This window comes from Labrus bergylta, chromosome 4 (assembly GCF_963930695.1).
Source record: "Labrus bergylta chromosome 4, fLabBer1.1, whole genome shotgun sequence".
NCBI classification, from domain to species: Eukaryota; Metazoa; Chordata; class Actinopteri; order Labriformes; family Labridae; genus Labrus; species Labrus bergylta.
In genome coordinates this window covers 10,186,346-10,210,754 of record NC_089198.1, presented here as the reverse complement: position 1 = coordinate 10,210,754, position 24,409 = coordinate 10,186,346, and the positions used below count along the sequence as shown (strand labels likewise).

The following is a 24,409-nucleotide window of genomic DNA, read 5'->3' as shown; positions in this document are numbered from 1 at the left end:
ATTCATGAGCATTAGACATGCTTTTAGACAGATTCAGGCCAGATGTTTCCCCCCTTTTTTCAGTATTTATACAAAGCTAAGTTGACTGGCCACTTTATTTTCCAAAGGGCAGATATGAGTTTAGTATTGATCTCATTGTAAAATATCCATTTGTTGAGGTTTCTTGGTAGATGACACAGTATATTCAGGCCAGTTTCCAACCCGAGAAGGTCGTTTTCTCTGTTGTTCAGACTCCACAGCTATCCTGATAATGCTGTCTCCATCTCCAAGGGATTTCAAGGTTATAGATATATAAGGTGAATTTCAACTTTCATTCTTCACTGTGACAACTTTTTCCTTTCAGGTATGCACTTGTGTAAGCCGAGAACATTCACTGTGACCTAGCTTGACGTAGGGAAGAGAATCCTCACATAATCAGCCAGTATCAAATCAAATCTTCTTAAACTTTAGCCTGGCCAATAGGAATCAACTACTGTAGGTTGATTACTCTTTCCCAAGACAGAAACCTTTTTAGATAATCGACTGGTTGTGTTCATCCTAATGTATATAAACAGATATCTGCTGTCTGGTTTTCTGTTGTAGTCTGAGTGATTGTACGCTTGAAAACACTGAAAACTAAAATCCAGTTGTAGAAAATGTCTGTGAACTCCTACTCAATTCATCTTGAGTTTCTTGAGACTGCAAAAAACGCAAAGTATAAGCAAAAACATGTCTCGGCCTGGATATTCTTTATAGCTTATCTGAATAACCTATTGCTAAACCAAAGCCCTGAGAAATTGGACTTTTCCCCCAGAGGCTTTATCAGAAGGCAACTTCTGTTTCTGGGATAGTCTTCACCTTATTTCTCCTTGATGACATTCAATAAAACTTTCGACATTTCAGTCTCCTGAAACTTCTTCAATCACGTCTACAGATAGAAATCAGACTTATCTCATGCAAGTATCTTTATGCCCTGACATGCACATGCACAACTGAACACACCTGGGGTTGACTTGGCTCAGAGGGATGTTTAGTCTCTCCGCTATATCGTCCACCGTCTCAGTGCCCTCAGAAATGATGCCCACACCTTTGGCGATGGCCTTGGCCGTGATTGGGTGGTCCCCCGTTACCATGATCACCTGAAAGCACACAAAAAGGTCCCATAAATCACAGAGATGTGTCTCAACTGTATGCTGTGTGTCACAAAATGTTGGAGTAAGGGTGCAAAATGGGAATGAAGGGTCTAAAAGGGTCATTCAAATGTGTTGTGAAGTTACACTAGAAAAGAATGCTGCAAATACGTGTTAAGGGTTAAAATCAGGAAGTCAACTCCAAAATCTTGCCATGGATGACATACGTACAAGGGTTGTGAAAAAACTTGTCAAATTATGAAACAAAAGTAATCATACTGTGTGTTTGCTGAACGGTGGAACTTTCAAAAACACTCGCCGTCCCTAGTTCCACCCTTCAGAAATCTGAATCAACTTGACAGTGTCGTTAAACTTGTTTTTTATTTCCCTTCCAGACAGTTATACTTTTTTAATGTTAAGTGCTTAGTTACTGTAGCACAACTTGCACAATGTAATTATTTTTCAATCATCCTGACAGCACTAGAATATGGTGTATAGTTGGTTTAATTGTGGCTTTCTTCAAATCTGACAGAATGACTTTTTTTCCATTTCTGAGGCCAAAGGCTAAATATATAATAAAGCTAAAGTAAAAGAGAAAGAACAGGAAATTTATTTTTTAGGTTGGAGTTGGTTGATAGTCTACATCTATAAAGCTCTTTGCTAGTTCTCCAGCACTACACACTACATGTTAACATGCTCTAATTCACACATTCATACACAGAGCACGCTGTCTTAGGGTTCTGAATTATAGAAAACACTTTGACATGGAGAATGAAGGAGATGGGGATCAAACCACAAATCTTCCAATAAGAGGAAGCTCTGCCCAATCTGTGAGCGACAGCTGCAATTTATACAGGAATCTCATGTATAGATAGCTGAATGTGGATTATGAACCAATGGTTACTCTAAATGTAGAATTACACCATAACTGCATCTGCATAAATCCCAATGAATTACTCATTGTGAACATCTGGAATATTGCATTTGAACATTATATGAAAAGTGAAGTAATAAGAATTCATATGGAGTGCGTTCTTGAAATCCCTAAAAACCATCAGTATCAACAGCAGAATGCAGTCCAAATGAGGGTGTCTTGAAGATGGTAGTGCAGTCTCTATTGCACCAAAGCCTTTGGACAAAGGATGCACATTGTACAGAAACATAAGAGCAACATCCATTAAAAGGTAATCAAAGCAGCAGACCATGTGCTCTAGATTCATCCTGAGCTCGTGAGGAAACATAAATGATTTGTTGCAGGTATGTTAATGTGTAAGTACTTAATTGTCTTCTTTTAGCTCTAACAGACAACCATGTTCTGCACAAGACTTCATAGCTCACACATATTCTTAGTTATATGTTGAGGTACCTCTTCACAGCAAATAAGCGTGCATCATCTGCATAGAGTTGAATTCTCGCAAACACATAAAACACTTTTAATGAGATCAAAGCATTGTGAGTGAAGGTATTCACATATTTTAATAGATACTGGCTTAGAGAGAGGCCATTATTACATAAACCTTTAAAATAATGATTAAGACCTATGAGAGTGAATTCATTCCAACAACACATGAAGGTGTAGAACCACTGATTAAAAGGTAACACCCGCCCACATTCCCTATTACACCTTTAATGAAACAGAAAACGTTTCCCTCCTAGTCAGGAAATAAACGTGTCCCAATTTTAGATTAAAAATCATTGTCTAGTCAAAACTGATGAGAAGGCAGATGAAACTCATGGAAAATAAACCTCAAATTCTATCAGACGTTTGATCAGTTTTACAGCCTTGTGGAGCATATCTCCTCATCCATTTATTCACTTAGGCCATGATAAGATCTCCACTCACTTCTCACTCGTTTTGTTTTTAAGCCAATTACAGTGTGTCTTTCAAAATATCCAATATCAAAAGAAGCATGATAACTTTGTAACTGAAATTAAATGTGCAAAATCCCATTTCCACATCAGCAATACTCCCCAACCCCACTCCCCCCAAACGAGGCCGACTCATTCTGCTCACTATCCATTTACATCTCTGTTGGAAGTTGTTTAACCTTCCTGCAGCCCGGCTTATTACTTCCCTGGCAAAACATCTGCTCCGTGTCTATTTGCAGTTCATTAACACTTGATGAAAATTTGTACTAAATGTACGAAATCTGCATTTAACAAATTAACTTTTTCTTCATCTGATATGAGAATATACTAAGCTCTGTCTTCATCAAGTGTCATAACATTTAATTAATACCTAAAAAATAGATCCTTGCTTTTTGTGAGATTTCTTTTATTTGGAAACACCTTGGGGAGAACTTTACAACCCGAAGGTTACATCAGAACTATTAATAATGCCTCAGTGTGTTTTTCACAGTGTTTACAATAACATATTATCAGCTGCTTCCTTTGAGCAACAGAGCCTCATTTACCCACCGATCATTATCTATCAGGGTCCCTAAATCAGTTATCATCCAGGCTTTGTAAAGACATTTGACATGCAAATCCCTCTTCTAAAAAGCCTGCTACATGAAGCCCTCAGAAAAGGCTTTTCATGAACTACAATGAAGGTTGAATCTGTGGAACCAATTACCTTGATACCAGCAGAGCGGCATTTACCCACTGCATCAGGCACAGCGGCACGCGGCGGATCAATCATGGAGATGAGACCCAGGAAGCAGAGTTTCTCTGTGGGGAAGTTGGAGTCTTCTTCGTCGAAGGTGAATCCTCGGGGGAACTGCGATGAAGACAGATTTAGGTGGCAGAAGCCTGCAAGAGAAGCGGGATCAGTGAGGCGAGAGTTTATAAAAGAATGAAATATAATATCTCAGCTTATATGGCTGCTTTAGTTGCTTTTACATCAATTGACATTTTAACTGGCACTTAGTAGAGCCGAAGTAGACAAGCTTTTTATAACCTTCAGTCAGAAACATCAAAGAAACAATAAGGACACCGTAGTGTACCTTTGTTTAGATATTTGCAGTAAAACACTACAAAGAGAAACTAACATGAGAGAGGTCTAAAGGCTCCATAAGCCAGTGATTCCCAAGGAGTGACGTTGACGATAGGAGTGTCTGTGTTGAGAGCGAAGGAGGGGGGGGAGCAATTATGACTATAAACATCATTATGACTATAAGCATCATTAAAAACAAAGTACTTTGGTATACGCACATTCATCCTAGATTTATAAAAATTGGTGGACTAATGTCTCATGTCAAGACCAACAAAAAAAACAATTGGACCCATCCCGTTAACCACACTGCCGTTTTGAAAATTTGTTAAAATAACAGTGCATTTTCAGCAATTTACAGGGGTAATACTTTGTCTAACTCCTCCCACGGCATTTGTCTGATTCACTTCAAATTTGGTGTATAGCTTGAAAGGACCATAAGGATTTAGTTTTACATCTCATGTACAAATCTAAAACGGCGTGGCATTGGTAGTTCAACAATGTTGGATGTCTTGCTCTAAAACTTGAAGTCGTTGCATCTGAACACAACTACTTGCTAACATCAAGTCTTCCTCAAAGTGCAGCATACTGGTTAGAGGCAGAAAGCCTTGTGTGACAGGCATCATTGGACCAACATCAAATTCACATTGTGTGACCTATGTGTAGCTGCATCTAAAACACGTGACAAAGGGCCTGTTCAGCACTGGCTGGATCAATGATTAGCGTTGTGGTTCATAACATTGTTAGTTTCAGTATTAGAACCATTATCAGTGTTTATTTAAGTTTCATTGTAACCATTTGTGCCATTACACTACTACTATTATTAAGTGATGTTACCGTTATTAGTAGTTGTTATTACTAACATTATTGTATCTATTATTATCATCACCACGGTTTTTACTACTGTTGTTACTTGCATCATTACGTTTATTTTACTGTTATAACAACTTTGTGATGAAGTACTTGAAATCGGTCTTGGTCTCAATACCACTTTTTGAAGGTCTCTGTCTAATCTCGGAATCGAAAGCATTTTTTTACTGGATCTTGTCTCAGTCTCAGACTCAGTGGACCCCGGATTTTAAATCAAGACTGGTCAAGACCACCACCGGTTATTTTTCTACATCATTACTGTGATTAGAAGGAAAACACCTCTTTCTAAAATAACAAATAACTTCAAATAATTTGTATTTAGATTTTTATCCCTCGATTACGGCTGCAACCTTCCCGGAGTTACGGTCTTATGGAGGGACACGCCCCCTCACACAAGATGATGATTTTTCAGTGATATGGTCTTGCTCTTATCTCGGTCTCGCCCCGCCTTGGTCTTGGTCTTGATTCAGTCACAATCCCCAAAGGTGAAGACCTGGGTCTCAGTCTCAGAGCACTCTGGCCCTGGGTATGTCTTGGTCTGGGTTAGTATGGTCTTGACTCATTGCTGTCCATAGCATTGTTGTTATTGTTATTGTTGATGTCAATATCGTTATCATTACTATAATTAATTGTACTTATTAATATCAGCATCATTGTTGACATGATTAAAGGCAAACACTATCTTTATAAATATGGTCTGAAAGGCTTCTGATCTCTGTTTTCATACAACTTCACAAAATGTATTTCCTACTGGCTGCAATGATCTTTACCTAACAGTATACATATCATTCTTAATATTGGATGTCAATTTTGTTATTGCAGGTATGAAATACAAATCTAACCCACCACTTTCATGAATTTATGATCCACAGCCCTTGAAATATGTACTTCTTGAATCCCCATGGAGCAAAGCAAAACATAATGCTTCTGAGGAAAAGCCCGGCTCAGCCTAAAAGCAGAGAAACCTTTCTTTGTCAAGAAAACTCCCGACACATCATCCTCATCACCCAAGGCATAAGTGAGGCTTAATAATTTACATGAACTCAGGAGCTTCACTCCCAAAAAGAAATGGCACTATTCCACATTTAACTGCTTGAAAAAACTGACACCCACTCTAACAAAATGATGATGGCACATAATTGTTACCTATGGCACTTTTTAAAAGAAGCAAGGTAACTTGTTTTTTTTGTTTTTTTTTTACTTGGTTGACAAAACGATGACATTTAGAGAGTTTGGATGCTGAACACTTAAGAGATATGGAAAGTTGAACTTCATCTGATGATTTTCTTTCCACCTAAAAATCTGTCTTTGGCATTTAACAAGGAAAATGTTATTTCCTGAACAAATCAACTTAGAATTTAGTGCAGCGTCCGACCTCAGTTAAATTAAAAAAATCATTTAAAAACTCATAATCCATATATTACATCCAAGTTTCAAACCACCTGTGTTAAACTTGAGGTTTAATCTTCCATTGTCCATTACCTTTCTAGTTAAGTCTGCAGTGCCAAAACCTGCAATAGATGCAGTTCTTTGGGAACATTTGGCTTAACTACCCTGTTTAACTTGGTGATTATAAAAGGTGAGAGCTGTGTTTAACTGCTTCTTTGTGCTTCCTGTTTCCCTAACAGGCTGATTAGACGTGTTGGTGTGAAACATACCGAGCACTCTCTCTCCCAGGCCTCCCAGCTCCATGTAGGCATTCTGGAAAGCATCACTCCAGTTTTCATCGAGTGGATGCTCCTGGCCATGGACCATAATGGTACTGCACCTGTAAAGCATTTATCAGATTAAAAAAATCAATCAGCGATATTGGCTGGTGTAGAGGGGTAATAATAACACAAGGTGGGGGAACTATGAGACCCAGTTCAATCAAAATGTGCCAACTGAGCTTTAAAAAGAAGCATTGTTTGTTCTGAAAGTGCACTTCTAATACAGAGAACAGGATTTCAATGACACTCAGAATATGTTATACTACGCATTATTGTTAATCTTTGCACAAAGACTTCACTTGGTAGGCCATTGGGCTCGCCAGTTGTATTTGATCCAAATCCAAATGTTAGAGTGAACTCAGTACTGGAGTTACAACATGTGGTACACTGGGCCAGATTTAAGCCAATACTGGAGTGAAATTATTCTTTGATTAGGAACGACGCCAAAATACGCTTAAGAAAGTACAGTTTAGACACAACATGTTGACCAGAGGTTTTGTTCAGGTAATCTTATGGCATCCAGTAAGTGTGCCAGTATATCTCTCTTATTCTGGGTGCGGTTTTTGAATTGCTCTGAACCTACATGATGTGCATATATATCCAGCTTACTTCAATGTTCTGGGGCACAGAAATATCTTGATTAAATCAAATTTTTAAAAAAGGGGCCAATCAGCATCTCAGCCTTACCCAAATATTACAAATAGGAAATAATGAAAAGCAGTTTAGAGAATAATACCAGTGTTTTTCAATTCTGGTTGCTTTGCTAGTTATCTGGATTATTGGTTTTATTTTGAAGGTTTCAGCTTTGGCTAACTGATACAATGCAATGTATTACATCTGGTCATCAAAGGTACCCATGGGGGTGCACACTTCACTGGACATCACTGATTTAATTGATCCTTATTCATTGCATTTTATATTGACAAATGACTTTGCAGTTTTCCAAAGAAACAAAGAATTTCTTTCAAAGATTTCTCTTGAATCATGCAGGTATGTGGATCACACTGAACCTTTATATTACAGAAAAATGTAAAAAGTATCAGCTAAAGAAGGAAAGAAAATATATACATTAATTTGATTTTAAAAAGGTGCTGGTTATTTTCCATTGCCTGCTGGGTAATGTAGTTTTGAGCAAGCAGCCCTCCAACAGGAGTTTAATGTGAATCTATTGTGAGACTTTTTCCACTAGCAGATTAATTAAACACATTTGGTGCTCCAGTGAGTAATGATGACAGCAGGAGGGCGTAGACATGTTTCACTCAGATGAACTTATACTGTGTCATAGTGATGAAAGAGTGCATCAACAGCATGACTAACTGATACCTTAAACTGCTTCTCATAGTTTCTATTTGCTCTAACGTGTTTCAGATAAAGAACAATACTTAGGATATACGAGGATCAGTTCAAGTTGGTTTGTTTTTTTTTTTTTATGGGATTTCATAAGAATAAGATCAACAAACACATAGATATATTAGCAGCCTCCAAGGAGGGTTTGTTTTCACGATATCCCTGGAAGAAAATGAATAGTTAAATGAAAAACAAGAAAACACATTGTACAGCCTTCCTTGTGAGACACATAATCGATTCATTATTGATCAACCAACCTGTCCAAGATTCTCTCCGGAGCTCCCTTCATGACCAGAATATGGCCAGAGGGATTGTCCTCCGCTTCATGGACAGAGAGCTTGAAAAAAAAAAAAAGAAAAAGAAAAAGAGAGGAGAGAAGAGAGGATTTAACAGGAAAGGATTGATTTTCAAGCAACACTTTCTGTTTCCTGCTCGTCTTAAAAAGTGTCTGCTACAGTAAGAAGAAGGCTCTGACGCCACATGCAGCTTTGTAACAGTCAACATTAGATTTCAGGTCAACGCCAACACTCATCTTTTAGTGTCATAGGGATGGGAAAAAAAAAAAAAAAAAACCTGGACACTAACATGACTGAGTGCACAATGCAAGTCATATGTATTCCCTGTGTTGAAGCAGCATTCATTCACACTCTCACATGTATTCCTGTGGCGTTACACCTCGGCTCTACTCCTCCCCTAACAAACAAACACACACACACACATATGAGCACACACATGCTACCTCGGGTAATTTGTATCGGAGTCACAGCATATCTAATCTAAGAAAACCAGAACAAAATTGCTTTTTTTTCCCCCCCTCCTCCTTAGCTCTCAACACAGACACTCCTATTTAAAGTCAGGTGCAACCAAACACGTGCAGGAACTCCTTTGTTTGCTCGTACCACTATCACTGTTCGGTTATTCATTTGCTGGTTCAATTCTCCAGACGGAGAGGGATTGACTGGGTGTGGTAAAAATCAGAAACACTCCTCTCTGCATTAATTGCGGCGGTGCCCTTGACTAAGGTGTTACACATCTCGTCGCGTTCACTCGCTCTTGGTTCAATATCGAAGTTTTTGGTTTTTTTTCTCGCCGTGTTGCTGTCGACTCCTACTGGAATTTGCAAAGCTTAACTTCAGACCCTTTAGTAGAGGCTGTTGTGAAATATCGTGTGCAATAAAAAACGAGTATTACCACCCAGGAAACTGCACGCTTTAGTTGTTGTCGTTGCTGTTTATGATATGTATATTTTATTCTCTAAAGTCGTCAGAACAGTCGGGGAAAGCATTTGCAAATCTTGATGTTTTCTAAAATTGAATCCCTGTTTATCACATAGAGAGTCTTATACTTTGACTCATTTTATTGATTTACAGCCAGTTCATCAGACAGTAGCTCCTCTTGTCTTACTTCAGCTCATCATCAACCTGAGTTGCATCATTTTCTTCGGCTGCAGTGAGCAGTACACAGAATCACATTTCCCCCAAAATGTCTCAGCCTGGCTGTTACCATCTCTTACAGAGGAAATGTTTGTCTAGCAACAGAACATCCAACCAAAATGAAACTGCTTCCAGACAATGTAGTGTTTGTGGCCTGTCGGGCGCTCTCCAAGTATAAATGTGCGAGCGGTAAGAATGAGAGAGGAGGGGGTCGTTAAAGAGCAGGCGTGCTCAGGCTGCCTTCTCCGGATGAAAAGGTTAAAAATGAATATGCATGATACACTCAAAACAAGTTTAAAAAAAAAATGTTTTTCAAGACTTGCAGTCTTTAGAAAATCACTTTAAAGTGCACCAACAGAGTTATAAAACATTTTCATATATAAAGGCAAAATGAGGAGTTATGTAACTGTGACTGTATGTGCAGATTCCCTCTCTCTGTATCTATTTCATTATTGTCTTTCGTTGTTGTTTTTTAATTTAAATATTCAGACTTGGAATCCACAATTATTATCAGCTCATAAGGCAGGACTCAAAATAACTTTGTGATTTAGTTACATTCATGGTTTGGTCAGGAGAACGGGAAACATCCTTTCACCTTTATTCCTATGAAAGCTGCTCAGTGAAACGTGAAGCCAAAAATGTTCAACTTAATTGTTTTGATCCAGCAAATAGCTTCAGTGTGGTGGGCCCAATATTGAAAGCGAACTAGTGCATTTTTGAAGCCCATTTCTTACTGTGGCTCTAAAGGACTAAGGGGAGGATAACGGCTCTTTTAAATGGTAAATGTACTTTTAGTCTTCTGACTACTCAAAGCGCTTTTACACCGCAGGTCACACCTACACATTCACACACTGATGGTAGAGGTTTCTATATAGTGAGACCATCAGAAGTAACTCAAGTAACCCAAGGACACATCGGACATGTTGCTGGGATTGAACCCCCGACCTTCTGGTTGAGAGATGACCGCCTCTACCAACTGAGCCACAGCTGCCCAATGAGAGGTATTTGGACATTCATAATGGGATGTTAATGCTCTTTTAATTTACACTTCTTTCACAAAATTAGAAAAAAGTTTCTGTGGGTTTACTTGGTTTTGGGAACTTTGTCAAATTGGCTTCAAAGCCTGAATCACTTAGTGAGAACATTGTTTTTCACTAACCCTTATCTCCCTTCTCTGAGAGGCCAATGATGAAGCCTCAGCTGAATATACACAAACATCTGCACCACAGGATTATGGGTAGAGGTAAGTGTGTTTGTTTTATTTATAAGAAAGGAGGGGCCGACAGGAAGGACAAAAATCATACAACATACAAAACATACAGCAGCTCATGAACACACTTATCTTTCTGCCTTTTAGGGAGGAATTATGTTGAATAAAGAAAGTGAGAAAGACCATATACATTCTGCATATAATTAACAGTTTAACGTGAAGTCTAATCCTAATCTTTCTTTTCTTTCTTTAAATGCAAAATTAGGTTTAATAATGGAAATTATAATAAAAATATGTACCACTAATTCAGGCAGCTAAAAATTACATTTTTTTTTTTTTTACAATAGATCTTTAAGTGCAGTGACTTTGATTTAAAGCCCCTCCCCCAGACAAAGCAGTACACCCTCTTTCTTTTCTGATTTTGTCCTTTAAATTTGTAAGTGTTGATTATTAAACAAAACAAAAATTTCATCTTGCTTCCTTTTAACAGCCAAACATATCATGCATATTCAATATGAGCGGTGTAAAATGTAAACAGAGGCTGTTTCTGCAGCTTGCTGTTTCACACCTACCCAGCAGCAGGGGTTCCAGGCGTTAATATTTACAATATAGAAATTTTCCATCTTTATGCTGATGGACTTTGTTTTGCGGCTCATGAAGCGACTTCAACATTTGTTTTCAGTCTGTTTCATAGCCAAATACAAACTCCTTAAAGAATCTTTAATTTATTTTATTTTTTACAGACTTGCACCATCCGAACTTGCAAAAAAAAGCCATGATGTAACCTCGCTGTGGCGTGCAGTACCTGGTACTTGTTGGTGGAGTTGAAGGGGATCTCCACCATTTTGGGGTTCCTGGCTCTCATCTCACGGACGCTCCCACAGCACAGCTCGATGCATTTCAACAGAGCCGACTCTGACGCATCCCCTGCTGTCTCCCTCTGGGGGGAAACACACAAACAGACCCACATTAGCACAGTCACTCACATATGCATATTAAGAAGGTGGTGTAGCGTGTCTCACTGCATGTGGTTATCACTCTGCTGTGGAAAGAAGCGCCGACGGTCTTAAGCTGCATCTAAAAGTTGTTTTTTTAAAACTTCCATGACATTGTTATTAATGATATAAGTTCTTCTGAGCATCATCTTCATCACAGATGCTTGTAGTCTGACCACAACTCTGTTTTTAAGAAAAGTTCACACCATGATGGGAAAACATATTGTTGGAGGAACACATTAGTCAATCAACAGCAAAGTAGTTGCTTAAGCTGCAGCTTACAAGTCTATTTATCCTTTAAGGGATAAAAAACTTCATCATTTTCTTTTGTTTTGATGATTTTTGTTCAGAGTTGTTTGCAGAGAAGGCTTTGTTTAGTAGCAGGCATCATTTAATCATCAAAACATGTACTCTTAGTTTGAGAATATTTTAACAAACTCATAAAAACCTGTTGTGCAAACTATTGTAAAAAAAAATGTTTTAAACATCCAGAAAAAACCTCCAAGAGAATAAAAGTGTTGAATAATTGCACATGCTGACATCTAAACACTGACACAGAGACGCCTGCTGTGTAAAGCTCAGAATTGATTTATCCCCCTTTTCAGATGCACATTCTTGATATTTGTTTTTGTGTTGTTTTGCAGGTTTATCACCCTCAGCCTGTGTGTCGGAGCGAGTTGTTTGGTGCTTGAATCTTTCAGGAGAAAATGTCTCCTCTGATAATAACCTGTAAAATCCTCCCTTGATAAAAATCCTGTAATAACCACAGCAATCCCTCCTAGTCTTGGAGGCAATTTATTAAAAACCCACGCTGAACTGATTGACCTGGCGCCAACCGGGGCCGAAACCAAGACAAGAGATTTCTCTTTGTTCCTGTTTATTCATTCATGAACAGCCGCAAAAACAAGGACGCGCGATCCACAAGATTTGTCCTTGTTTGTGCCTTTTTTTTTTTCCATGAATGAGTAAATAGACCAAGGAAATTCCATTTCTCGGTTTTTCCGGGTGCAGATGGGGACTTGTTTTTTGTAATGGTAGTGCAGCTCGGGCCTTGACTGCTGTGTTTGAGTGCTGCCAGGAGATACGGCTGTTCACTTAATGCAGGGGAGGTATGCCCGGGCAGCTCGAGGGGGCGGAGAGGCAGCGGTGGCAGGGAGCGCTCTCACCGGAGTCGAGGAGCTGTAATCCCTGTCGCTGAGAGCCACACAGAGAATTTTCTTCAGGTCAGTGTAGCGCAGGTTTGTAGAACACTGGGATGTTATTGACTCACAGACCGAGCAGTGTGTGTGTGTGTGTGTGTGTGTGTGTGATTGTGTAGCAGTATGGGGGAGTTATTTCCAGGGGTGCATTGGATTATCCTCAGCATGCGTGTGTTTATGTGTGAGAGGGAGGCTAAGCGTGTAAACCAGTGTGAGTGTCAAGAGGTATTGACAAACTATTTTTACAGGTTGTTTTTTACCATGTGGGTGAGGCTGGACGGGCCACAGAGAACAAAACAAGTATATTTACTCAACAAGGGCTTAAACTTGACTCTACTGAAGTGATCTCATATCACTAACATGCTAGATTAGATCTTTTGCCTCACTTTTCACACACCCACACTCTGACACACCACCACCAGTGAACACCATTTCATTCATTCTACTCTCCTTAAATGGGAGATGCGGAGGGCCAAGATAGTGACTCACTGCAGCTAAGAGGTATGTCTGTCCCACTCTAGCTGGCATGGCTTTTTTTCCTTTCCGTTTTAAGTCTGTGTGTGTTATTTCGTTTGCATGTGTACTCCAGAACCGTCTGAAATTAAGGTTTTTCAAATGTGATGCAACTTTGTGGAAATGCAGCAGCTGTTGTGACGGAGACCAGCTGACGACTGGAAGGGAAACCTAGCGACGTATTGACACATCATCCTGTACATTACATGTTATTCAGATATCTGAATGAATGTTTAAAGAGTTCCAGCCCGGTCTGAGTAGCCCTGAATCTTCTCTCAGAAGGAAAAAGATGAAACTCCAGGTGAAGAGTTTGGGTTGGATCAGACACTTTTTTTCTGTTGTTGTCTGAAATAGTCTGCTCATAGATTTATTTTTCACTCTCATGATTTTCGTGGCGGTTTTCTAAAATCTCAGGTATCTGGGATTTTGTGTTGTGAGCATATGACAGCTAAAGATGCTACATCCTTTGAATAACAGGAAAGACATTATATCATTAAAAAATATGTATGCACTTTTTTTAACCTAGCAGTGGTGGTATGTAGAAAAGAAATTTAATCAAAGTACTTCACTTTCTTTGCATAAAATTACCTTTATCTGTATTCCACTACATTAGATATTAAATGTCACAAAATCGATATAACAACTACTTTTTGCTCCTTATTTTTAAGATACTGAATCATCAGTTCATGTAAGACACACTGTTACAGATTTAATTGCCAAATGCCATCAGCTGCAACATCAGTGTGCTACATAATTACAGGTGAAGCAGGTGGAACTTAAAGACATGAACTTTTAAATAATATTTATCATGTCTTGGGAGATCTTTAAAAGACACACTGCTGTTTCAAATTGCATGAAATTCAGGCTATTGATGTATGATTCATGCATGAGAGTGATTCATCACTAATTTACTTTAAAGCCCCTGTGAAGAGTTTCTAGCTGGTTATGAAACAGAAATCAATAGTGACGCCGCTATATGACCTAGAGAAGAAAACAAGAACATCAAAGGGAAGATTGGTCATTTCTAAACAGTCATTTTTAATGTCTGTATCTGCTAGTGTGGGGTAAGTGTCGGACAAGACGATTCACAGCATGCTGAAGAAACAGACTTTTTACATTTTCCACTGAATATTTACAACTAGTGACACATACGACTGTGATATGAAAGCAGGATCAGATTTTCTGTCAGAAAACAGGACAAGAAAAGCAAAGGGATGAGACTGACTACTTTGTCCACAGGGGGGGGGCGCCAAAATTCACAAAAACCAAAAGTTCCTCACAGGAGCTTTAACAGAGATACCGGATGTTGTTATTTCCCTCCTGATGAAAGCATGGCAGCACATTTTTCATTTCATTTTACCTGATTTATTTACAGTAAATGCTGTATCGACTGTGATGGATCCTTTGTGTGCAGCCTGGTCTATGTAGGTCGGTATTTACACTGCGTATGTCACCATGTTGTTATAAACTGTCTGTTGATGCGTGACCCTTATATTTCAAGTCTTAATTGTTCTGATAAATTGAACTGTGCTCATTTGTATGTGATGACTTACTTAAGTTAATGAGCCTCGATTTCTTGTTAACAGCCTTCCGTGCTCCCTTTTTGATTTGACGTGTTTGTAAGCTGATTCCCTCTTTGACCTATTTGTGTCTTACTTGTGCCAACAACTCCCGGATATTGTACATCACTGAGTGCCCTGCTTTGCTACGCCATGTTGCATCATACTTTCAGGTTTGATATTACAAATTACTTTGAGAAAGAGTCCCAGTCCCTCTTTGAGCCACTATTAAATGCTATAAGACAGATGTAAGTGTATCACTGATACAGGTAGGTTTGCTGAAAAAAATAGTTCTTGTGATTTCAATTATTAAAGAGGACATATTATTCCCCTTTTCCACCTTTTCAAACAGTCCCCCTGTGGTCTAAATGAAACATCTCTGCTGTGCTTTGATCAAAATATAACATGAATCAAGCACCAGAGGAGGTTTGTGACCCTGTATAAACCAGCTCTCTCAGAACGCTCCGTTTTGGTGTGTGTGTCTCTTTAAATGCAATGAGCCTAGGTATGTGTTCTAATTGATTTTGGGTTGTAGGGAAATTAGCTCTCCTGGACTGTGACTAATAATGTATAATGGATATGGCTAATGTAGCACAATTAAATATAATGTTTCCCCTACTAATAATGGACTATTCTTTCATTGAATTACAGCTGCACTACTATCTGAAATTGACTGAATTCTTCTTCCACATCTGCTTGTTCTTGAGTGACAGCTGGACTGACACTGCCCTGATGCTGTTAACTTCACCTTACCGGCAAACCATGCAGGCAAAATCATGTCTTATGAATAATGTGCATGCATTATTTCATCCTAATGTAAAAAAGGCCCGCTCATAACGTCCTTGGGTTAAACTAAACCTGTTATACCCCACTGCCTAAGAGGGCAGAGATAATTCATGAGGCTGAAGCAGCAGTGCATTGATTTGTAAAGGTAGTTGTAGTGCCTCTACAGTATGTGTGTGAATGTGTGTGTTTGTGTGTATATATGTGTGGTGGAGGAATATACCATCACGATGGGGAAGTCCTCCTGTCCCGCTCTGAAATCAGCTCTGTTGCACAGACCGGCCACTCGAGACAGAGCAGTCCAAGTAGTAGAGCTCTTGTCAAAACCCAAACCTGGGAGAATAGAAGAGGGAGCTGTGTTAGACTGTTTTTTTTATTTATTTTAAAGTAGGGCTCATGCAGTATTTATGCCACAGACTTAACTCTCGGTTCACAGAGTAGCACTGGATATTGTAGCTGAACAACACAGGTCAGTTAAGTTGAGAAGTCATATTTTTTTTTTCTTGAGAAAAGTGATTTTTCTGTGCTCCAGTCTTAAGAAAAATAACATTCATTTTTTAAATGTCCTGCATCAAAATTTCATTCCTTCCTCCACTTACTCGAACTGAAAATGACCCTTCAGTCTTCTGCAGTCGCCTGCATTCATTTTTTATTTTTTTCATCCTCTCTGTGGAGTGGTCACTGTCCCTGTTATTTTGCAAACAGAATATGGAAGCGTCAAGCACCGCGGAGTTCACAGCAGAAACTGTGGCTGCAGTTGTTGAACTTGACAAAGCAAGGTGCAAAAAGCTGAAAAAAGCTGCAAAAGCTGCAAAAACAAGTGTAGTTCATCTGAAAAATGAACACACAGTGTTTCCTCAAGCGCCTCCACTATTTCAGCTGAACTGCCTTTTCTCAACCCTGCCGGCTATTCATTGTGTGATTTCACAATCGTCTGACTCAACACTCATTGGTATGCATAGAGCACCTGTTACTTTTTCTTCCAAAACCTTTTTTATTATTGCTAACAGCTTCTTTAAAAATTTGGCTCCATTCGTCGCTGTTTGGAATGACACATTGGATCTGATTGGTTCTGCAGAAGCACTCTTGCTGGGAAACTCTGGGAAAAGACATGTTTGTATCTGAGGGGTTGTTCCGCCCTCGCATACTGCAGCTCAATTAATCCAAGCGCTAGTGCGGGCAGCGATGTCGGTTGGCGGCGTGAACATTGGACAGATGAATTTCAGCAGGTGGTCACACTCCCACTTCTGCGTTCCCACACTCCTCTCTATCTTCTCTTTCTATCTCTCCTCCTCTCTTTGCTTCCTTCCTTCCTCCCTCTCTCTTTTCATCTCTCCCTCCCTCCCCCACCACCACCCTCTCTCTCTCTCTCTTTATGTCTCACCAGTCTGGTCCTCGGTGGTGTCAGCCTCGTGGATCTGGTTGTCGAACCACATGTGGGCCACGGTCATGCGGTTCTGGGTCAGCGTGCCCGTCTTGTCGGAGCAGATGGTGGAGGTGGAGCCGAGAGTCTCTACAGCCTCCAGGTTCTTCACCAGGCAGTTCTTCTTGGCCATTCGCTTGGCAGTGAGAGTCAGACACACCTGGGAGGACGGTGGGAGGTGAGGGAAGGGAAGAGGATCAAGAAGAGAGGGAGGAAGGAGGAGAAGCAAGGATGGATGATTGTAAGTCAACGAGGGGAGAGAGCATGTGTACGCACTGGTGCGTTCAAGTGTTTGTGCATGGGAAACCATGCGTGGTCCAGATGCCTTAAGCGTTTGAGTGAGTTGCTGTGTTTGCATGTGTGAGTGTATTTTGGTTGGCTGGTTAACAGCAGGTGCACAGACACATCAAAAAGCGATGAATAGACATTTTCCATATGCTGTAAAAAGACACATCGACACACATTATATCGCATTGACCGTATTACTCACACGACATCAAAAGCAGCACAAACAAACATTCCCACTCACTACTCCTGGTGTTGCTTAAAGCCAAAGCAACTAAAGAAACCAGTCAGTGGAAGGTAATTTATTTTCTGGGACCAGTGAAATGTCGACTGATGGCATTTCAAATGCCAACTGGCATACTTCTCGGCTCACGCTTCGCTTATCGTTGCAGAGAACGTTAGATGCACTTCCACTTCTGCGGTGAGTAATAAATCACCTACTTAGCTGTGTACCGCAGCATCATTAGCACCAAAGCTAACATTCACTGAAGGTAAATTAGAGTTAGGAAAAGCACAGGTGTAACTAATAACATTGACAATGGCTGGGTTCCATTTAGGTGTGCCAGTAAGCCATGACAGCGAGCCAGCAGGCACAACATCAGGGGCTCAACAACTGGCTTGATTAAAGCTGCACTAATCGATAATTTGTCTGTTACCAAAGGATGAAATGACTGTAGGGGGAACAGCTGCTCAGAACTCTGAAGAACTAATATCAAAGCCTACATTTCCACCTAAGTTCCCAAGAGCCTTTGAGCCCCTTTTAGTTCATTATTTTCATTTCAGGCCTCCAACACATTTTGGCTTTGGGCAAAGAAGTGAATTCATACGCTGTAAGCAACCTGCGCAGCAAGAAAACAGATACCCTGTTGATTAAATTAAATTAATGTTGATTCAATTACTGATCAACCAAAGTTAATAGACAGCTGGTGAAGAGGGTAAAACATCTGGAGGCATTTTTCTCATGGATTTGTGGCGACCAAAACAGAGCTAAAAGGAGCATTTCATAAAAGGTGTATTTTTGTTGTATGATGAAGAGAAGGGATTTTTTTATGGATGCTCCTGCTGCTTCAAACCTGCTGGATAGTAGAGGGCCTGTGTCCACCACTAATGCTGTTTACTGAGCTGTTAGCGCATATTTTCAATATAAAACCAATTCAGTTCAGCATCCTAAGTGCAACAATGTCTTCTAATTCAGCTGTTTTTCTCACAGCTCTCACAGCTCTCACAGCGCTCTCACTTTAGGTGAGTTTCACTTATGGAACACAGCCAGGCCCGTCACTGATCTCTCACCAAGCAATCAAAACCATTCCTTTACATTGTATTCATGTTTTTCTCCCTGAATCAAGTAGTGTTAAGTATATGGAGCAGTTTTTAAACAGATTTAAAAGTCACTAAGAAAAGAAGCAGAAGTGCTGCAAGACAATCTTCGTAGCCTAGCAACAGTACGAGCAGGTGAGAAGGGCTCTAAGGTCGTGGGCGCTGCCAGCGGAAAAAAAGCCGTCTATACACAAGCCCTAACTAGCCAGTTGATGCTTAAATATCTCTGATGACCTGACTAGGTTTTAACTTGCAAGATAACATATTTCAAGCTTCAAACTGTAAAACATATCTATTAATGTAGAGAACTTATGATGCTGTTAGCCCTGTGTTTAATACCAGTCATAGAGATGAATAGTCAATATACACATGCTAATTATACAACCAAAAATCTAACCAGCAACTAAATTTACATTAAAACAATCACGGCGTACCCAATTATTACAGCACCCCCCCATAACTCATATACTTAGACACAACTTATGTCCAAGGCTCAGTTGCATTTATTTAAAACAAAAACAAAAAAAAGTTTGCAACACACACTCTTTAATCGTTTTTTTGGTTTGTAAAGCAGCACATTGTGACTTTCCCCATAGTGCAGTTAATCTCTCTGTCTCAGAAGAATATTGTAAGATGCGGATGAGATTTATTTTTCATAACGTTTGAAATGAGGACATTTCATCTGAACAAAGGGAAGTAAGTAAGACGGAGATGAGATTTATTTTTTGTGAAGTTTTATTTTATAGATCTTTATTTTTCTCAGGTTGAGATAATATACATTATTTGAACTTTTGTGTTTTCTGTCTGTTTTTGTGATGCTATGTTAAAGGCTTTATATGTGATTTTTTTCACACTTAAATATAATAGAAATCAAGTATATCCTCTGAAAATAACTCTGTGAGTCATGACTGTCTACAATGGGTGTAACACCCGAGTCCCACTGTCTGTGATGTTTTCAGAGTTTTCAGAGTCCTATCTTCACTTTGTTTACATCGCCCGGACAGCCGGCTGACTCCTCCCCTCGCGTATAAAAGTTGTTTAATTGAGGGACTAGAGAAAAGAAGAATAACATACTGTACTCACTGCTTAACTGTGTTTCTAGATCACGCTCATTTCAGGTAAATTTACATGCAGTGTGAAGATACCAGCATAATAAAGATCGCTAGCATTAGCATGCTAACACAACAATGCAGCGCAGGTTGTTTTGGTTTCATGCTGGTGCTCAAGGGCGACATTTGCTGCATCAAAACATCACATATAAAGCCTTTAAGGACGGACATTAAAGTATGAGACCCACAGCAGGGCTTTTACTTACCCACACCCGAAGGTACATTTATTCAGTATGTGTAGTGTTATAGTTAACGACAACTAAGGATATAAACTAGTAATAAACATCACCCAAGAAGTAACGCTAAAATATCATGAGCTGAACTTGTTGCAAGGCGACCTTATTTATTAGAAACTGAAGTGAAAGGTGTCTTCTTACAGCACAGACAAACAGAGAGTGTGAGAGGACATTATGTCAATTAAAACAAGATTCACAGAAATTTGTAAAAACGTCATGCATCGAGCATTTCTAATAACAGAGAAACACAGCCGTGCACAGTACTCACCGTGACAGTAGCCAGCAGTCCCTCGGGCACGTTGGCCACGATGATGCCGATGAGGAAGATGACGGCCTCCAGCCACGTGTAGCCCAGGATGATTGACAGGATGAAAAAGGAAACGCCCAGGAAGACAGCCACGCCCGTGATGATGTGGATGAAATGTTCGATCTCGATGTTGATGGGCGTGCGGCGCACTTCGAGCTCCGACGCCAGCGTGGCGATGCGACCCATCACGGTTCGGTCACCAGTTGCTATGACGATGCCGTGGGCCGTACCTAAGAAGAAGAGGAAGAGGAGGAGGAGGAGGAGGAGGAGGGTGATTAAATGCGTCACTTAAACAGTTAAGACTGTTTCTCAGAGTGGTTTGTCAAGAAAATGTCACTCTTTTAAATGTTTCTGCCTCTCAAAGGCGATATATAAAGAGACAAATGGCCGTTAACAGGATGTAAGACACTGCAGGAGCTGAGTGTTGTGTTTAGTAAACAGGAGGGAGGGTTGATAGGGTGGATGAGGAGTGGTGATGGATGGAGGTGGATCACAGGTGTTGGGGAGTGATTGATGGTCGGGTGGACTTAACAGATGCTAAGTGGAGGACGGCGGGAGTGAGAAAAGAATCTAAATCAGTTAAATTACAAATAATGTCACCCACACACCTCGCTTTCTGTGACTTAAATCAAGATTTGTGGATTTTTCAGAGGAAAGGACGGTAAAACCGGACTTTTAGTCTGAAGGGAAAATGTCGCTGCTGAATTTTTAAAATGTAATTTCTAATGCTGTGAGCACAACAAACACAGTAATTAAACTGTGTTTCCTCCATTGTACTTGGATGCAAGAGGACATCAAAGGAACATATCTTAAATGGTGTAAAGTGCAAACTGGCTGCACTGCAAGACATAAGTTGAGTTTACTGTGGAGACATGCTTTTTTAATCTCATTTCATAAATCCTCCGACACAGAGGGAGGAAAAGTAAGCAGTAAACGATAAGACGGCAAAGTTCATTATTGTAGAAAGAAAGGTATGAGTCAATGCACTGATCAGAATAATGTGAACCATTTGAAAGCTCCTTAAAAGCAGCTGAATGGAGCTTCATGCTCGATCGTTCTCTCAACTGTTTCTCAGGTCAAGGAAACATCTCATAATGGTATCTCCACGATGGATACTCAATCTATTGTCACTTTCATGGTAGTCTGATGAAGAGCTGATGTGGTAATGTTCTGCTTTATTGGAGCCCTGCAGTTCAGATCCATCTTTCTCTTTTCTTTTGCATTTTCATGAGAATGCATGAATGCATGAATTGTTATTTAAGACTAACTGTTGGATTAATTTTTACATGAGGTTGCGTAATTACACAGCTGTGTTAAATGCTTGATTCTGATTGGCCAATTTTGCATAGCAGCTGTCTGCTGTCCTTCAATAGCTCACCATTGTCAAGCAAAACAAACTGCTTTAAAGAACAGCAGGACAAACTGTAATTGTAAGAGGAGCACTCTCCACAGTGAAACACAGTGAATTGTGCACGACAGCAACAAGACCAGAAAGAGACAAAAGGTCGGCACACAAAAATGTCCTTTAGGTTTCTTTACTCCGGGTAAGGCCGCAACAACAAAAACAGCGTTTCGGCACTAGGCCTTCATCTGTTCACTGTGGAAATGGGAGAACGGAGACAATGACAGTGGAGAAACAGATTGAAGGACACATACAATTATACGCTTTGACTGAGAAGTACAAGAAACCGAAGGTGGTATGGAATACGATGGTGTTTTTAAAGACTAATGAATGAAAAAGAAAATGTCAACAGCCTCCGACATGACAAAGCAGGAACACTCTGATTTATCCGGTCCCATCGGCCTCGTCTCACTTCACTTCACATTCAGTCGACATGTTCGGTTCATTATTATGAGCAGTAGCAGCTAGGTTAGCTCATTTAGACGGCTACAAAGTTCATTGTTGCTCTGGACGCATTTCTAACTGTAGATCCCATCAGACTGTTTGTTTATTAGAAGAGATGAATCATTTTTAAATCAATACCAAATCCAGTATTTTGTGTCGACATATTGATTTCTTCAGTGAGTAGTCTGGTAATAAGTGAGATAACAACCTGTGAGCGGGTTGTTCTAGTGGAGAATCCTCTTCAGGCTGAGACAAGACAAGTGCTCACCCTGTTGTGATTCCATTTCACTAAGACGACCCACTCACTCTACCTTATACCTTGCAAATTGATTAGGTTGTTAATTCCATTAAAATGCTTACTACATCCCCTGTTGATTATCCACAGCAACTGGAAAAAAAAAACTAAAATTCCCACCGGTTAAATCTTAAATTAAAACACTCAAACTAATCTTCACGCTTCCAAAATTCAATAACCACACATGTTGTACTGCAGCGTGGAGAAAATGCTGTTTCTGATAAATCCTGCACATAAATCCACTCATGGCTGGGTGGTAATGTCAAACTACGTTGATCTCCAGATGGCTGTACAAAAAAAAAAAAAAAACATTTTAGACATTTAGAAGCGATAAGAGACAATCTTGTCCAGATGTGGCCTACCGACCCTCGACACAGTTGGTGGAAAAGAAGCAGATGTTGCGGGTCTCAAGAGGATTGTCGTGCGTGAACTCCGGGGAGCGGGTCTGAGGCTCGGATTCTCCCGTCAGAGAGGAGTTGTCTACCTTTAGAGGCGCAGAGAGAAAAGGAAAGGAAGCGGTGTGAGGTAACAGGAGAGACTGACAGGACAGATATGAAGAAAAAAAAAAGAACAGCACTTATCAGCAACAAGTGGAATATTATAACACTCTTGTTCTGTCAAAACACTCTTTAAGTCTTGTTATCTTTTCCCCCTTTCCTCTACAGGAGAATAAATCTATAGCACAGAATCTCTTCATATTCCAGTTGGACATACTCAAAAAATACATTCTGTTTGAGCTAAAAGGCTGACATTTTGCAGAGATGTTTGGCCTGCAGCAAACCGAAAGTTTACGGAGAGAAATAACAGATTGACATCAGACCTTAAATATTGACATCTCACCACTCTAGTCCAATGCAATATCTTCACAAATACTGCATGGAGGGCTTTACATTTTGTACTGATAGTCATGGTGCCAACATTTACTTTTCTGTTTTCAATATAACTGATCCACAGTTTTTTTTTTTTCAAGATCTAAAGAAAGGACTGGCATTTTACTTGTTCATTGACATTCATGGTTTCCAGAGGATATGTTTTCTGACGCTCTTTTCTGCCGAGTAGGTTAAGTCGTTTTTGGGCCTATCGTCTGACGATGATAAATGCCTCTGGGAGCGACTGCCCGTTTTTCAGGGCTTCCGGCGTATCAAGCAGTTAGCGATAAAGTTAAATTTTTCTGTGTGTTGCTCTTGTTTACAGTCCAACATTAATTAGATAAGCAAGAATGGAGTTGGTGTTGAGAGATGGTGTATCTGTTATCTGTAAAAAGATTTCAGCTAAATCCTCAACTGCTGATGGGTTTGGGGATCACATGTCCCCCTTTTTGTTCCCCACATGGTCTGTTTTCCCGTATTAAGTCAATGCCTAAACACAAGTTAACTGTAACATGGGCACCTGACGAAAATCAAATCACTTCCGATACCACAAGCTGGTCCCATGCCTTCAGGTTATGCATTTTCCTGCAGAATCTGTAGCTAGAATTTGGTTTAAATGGAGACTATTGGAAAGATTTCCATAAAATATTGTCATTCATGATCCTCAGAGGATGAGGCCTTCTGATTTTGGAGTCTCGCAGATATTTAGGACGTCCTATCAAGTACCGCAAGAGATGTGAACAATCTTTAAACAAATCCTCCTCAATATTCCATAAATCACAAGACGCTGAAATTACAATCGGTCATGTATAGATCATAGAGGATGAATATTGTTATTATGACTGTGACTAAAGTGCAACAAGCAGGTTCAGAGTCATTAAATATTTACCATAACTATTACAACTACTTTACATTTGTGGGGTTTGGGGATGTCATACTGTACGTCTTTGATTGCTTAACAAATTTACCAACCATATTCATGCTTCCCAGAAAAACAGTCCTCAGGAAGTAGCAGTCACCAAAGTTGTTTTTCTAATATAGATATAATATTCCCAAATCCACA

At 39.8% G+C, this 24,409-nt stretch overlaps 1 protein-coding gene across 1 annotated transcript in view; it reads right to left on the bottom strand.

The window, feature by feature from the left end:
* atp1a2a (ATPase Na+/K+ transporting subunit alpha 2a) overlaps nt 1–24,409 on the bottom strand; it is a 50,232-nt gene that overhangs the window by 14,401 nt on the left and 11,422 nt on the right. Inside the window, exons 7-15 of the mRNA XM_020652018.2 lie at nt 22,844–22,961; nt 20,298–20,566; nt 17,044–17,242; nt 15,883–15,992; nt 11,416–11,550; nt 8,225–8,304; nt 6,570–6,679; nt 3,685–3,860; nt 982–1,118 (exon numbers count right to left, since the gene is read on the bottom strand). Of these exons, the coding sequence (XP_020507674.2) occupies nt 982–1,118; nt 3,685–3,860; nt 6,570–6,679; nt 8,225–8,304; nt 11,416–11,550; nt 15,883–15,992; nt 17,044–17,242; nt 20,298–20,566; nt 22,844–22,961 (1,334 nt within the window). The remainder of the gene's footprint in view (nt 1–981; nt 1,119–3,684; nt 3,861–6,569; nt 6,680–8,224; nt 8,305–11,415; nt 11,551–15,882; nt 15,993–17,043; nt 17,243–20,297; nt 20,567–22,843; nt 22,962–24,409) is intronic.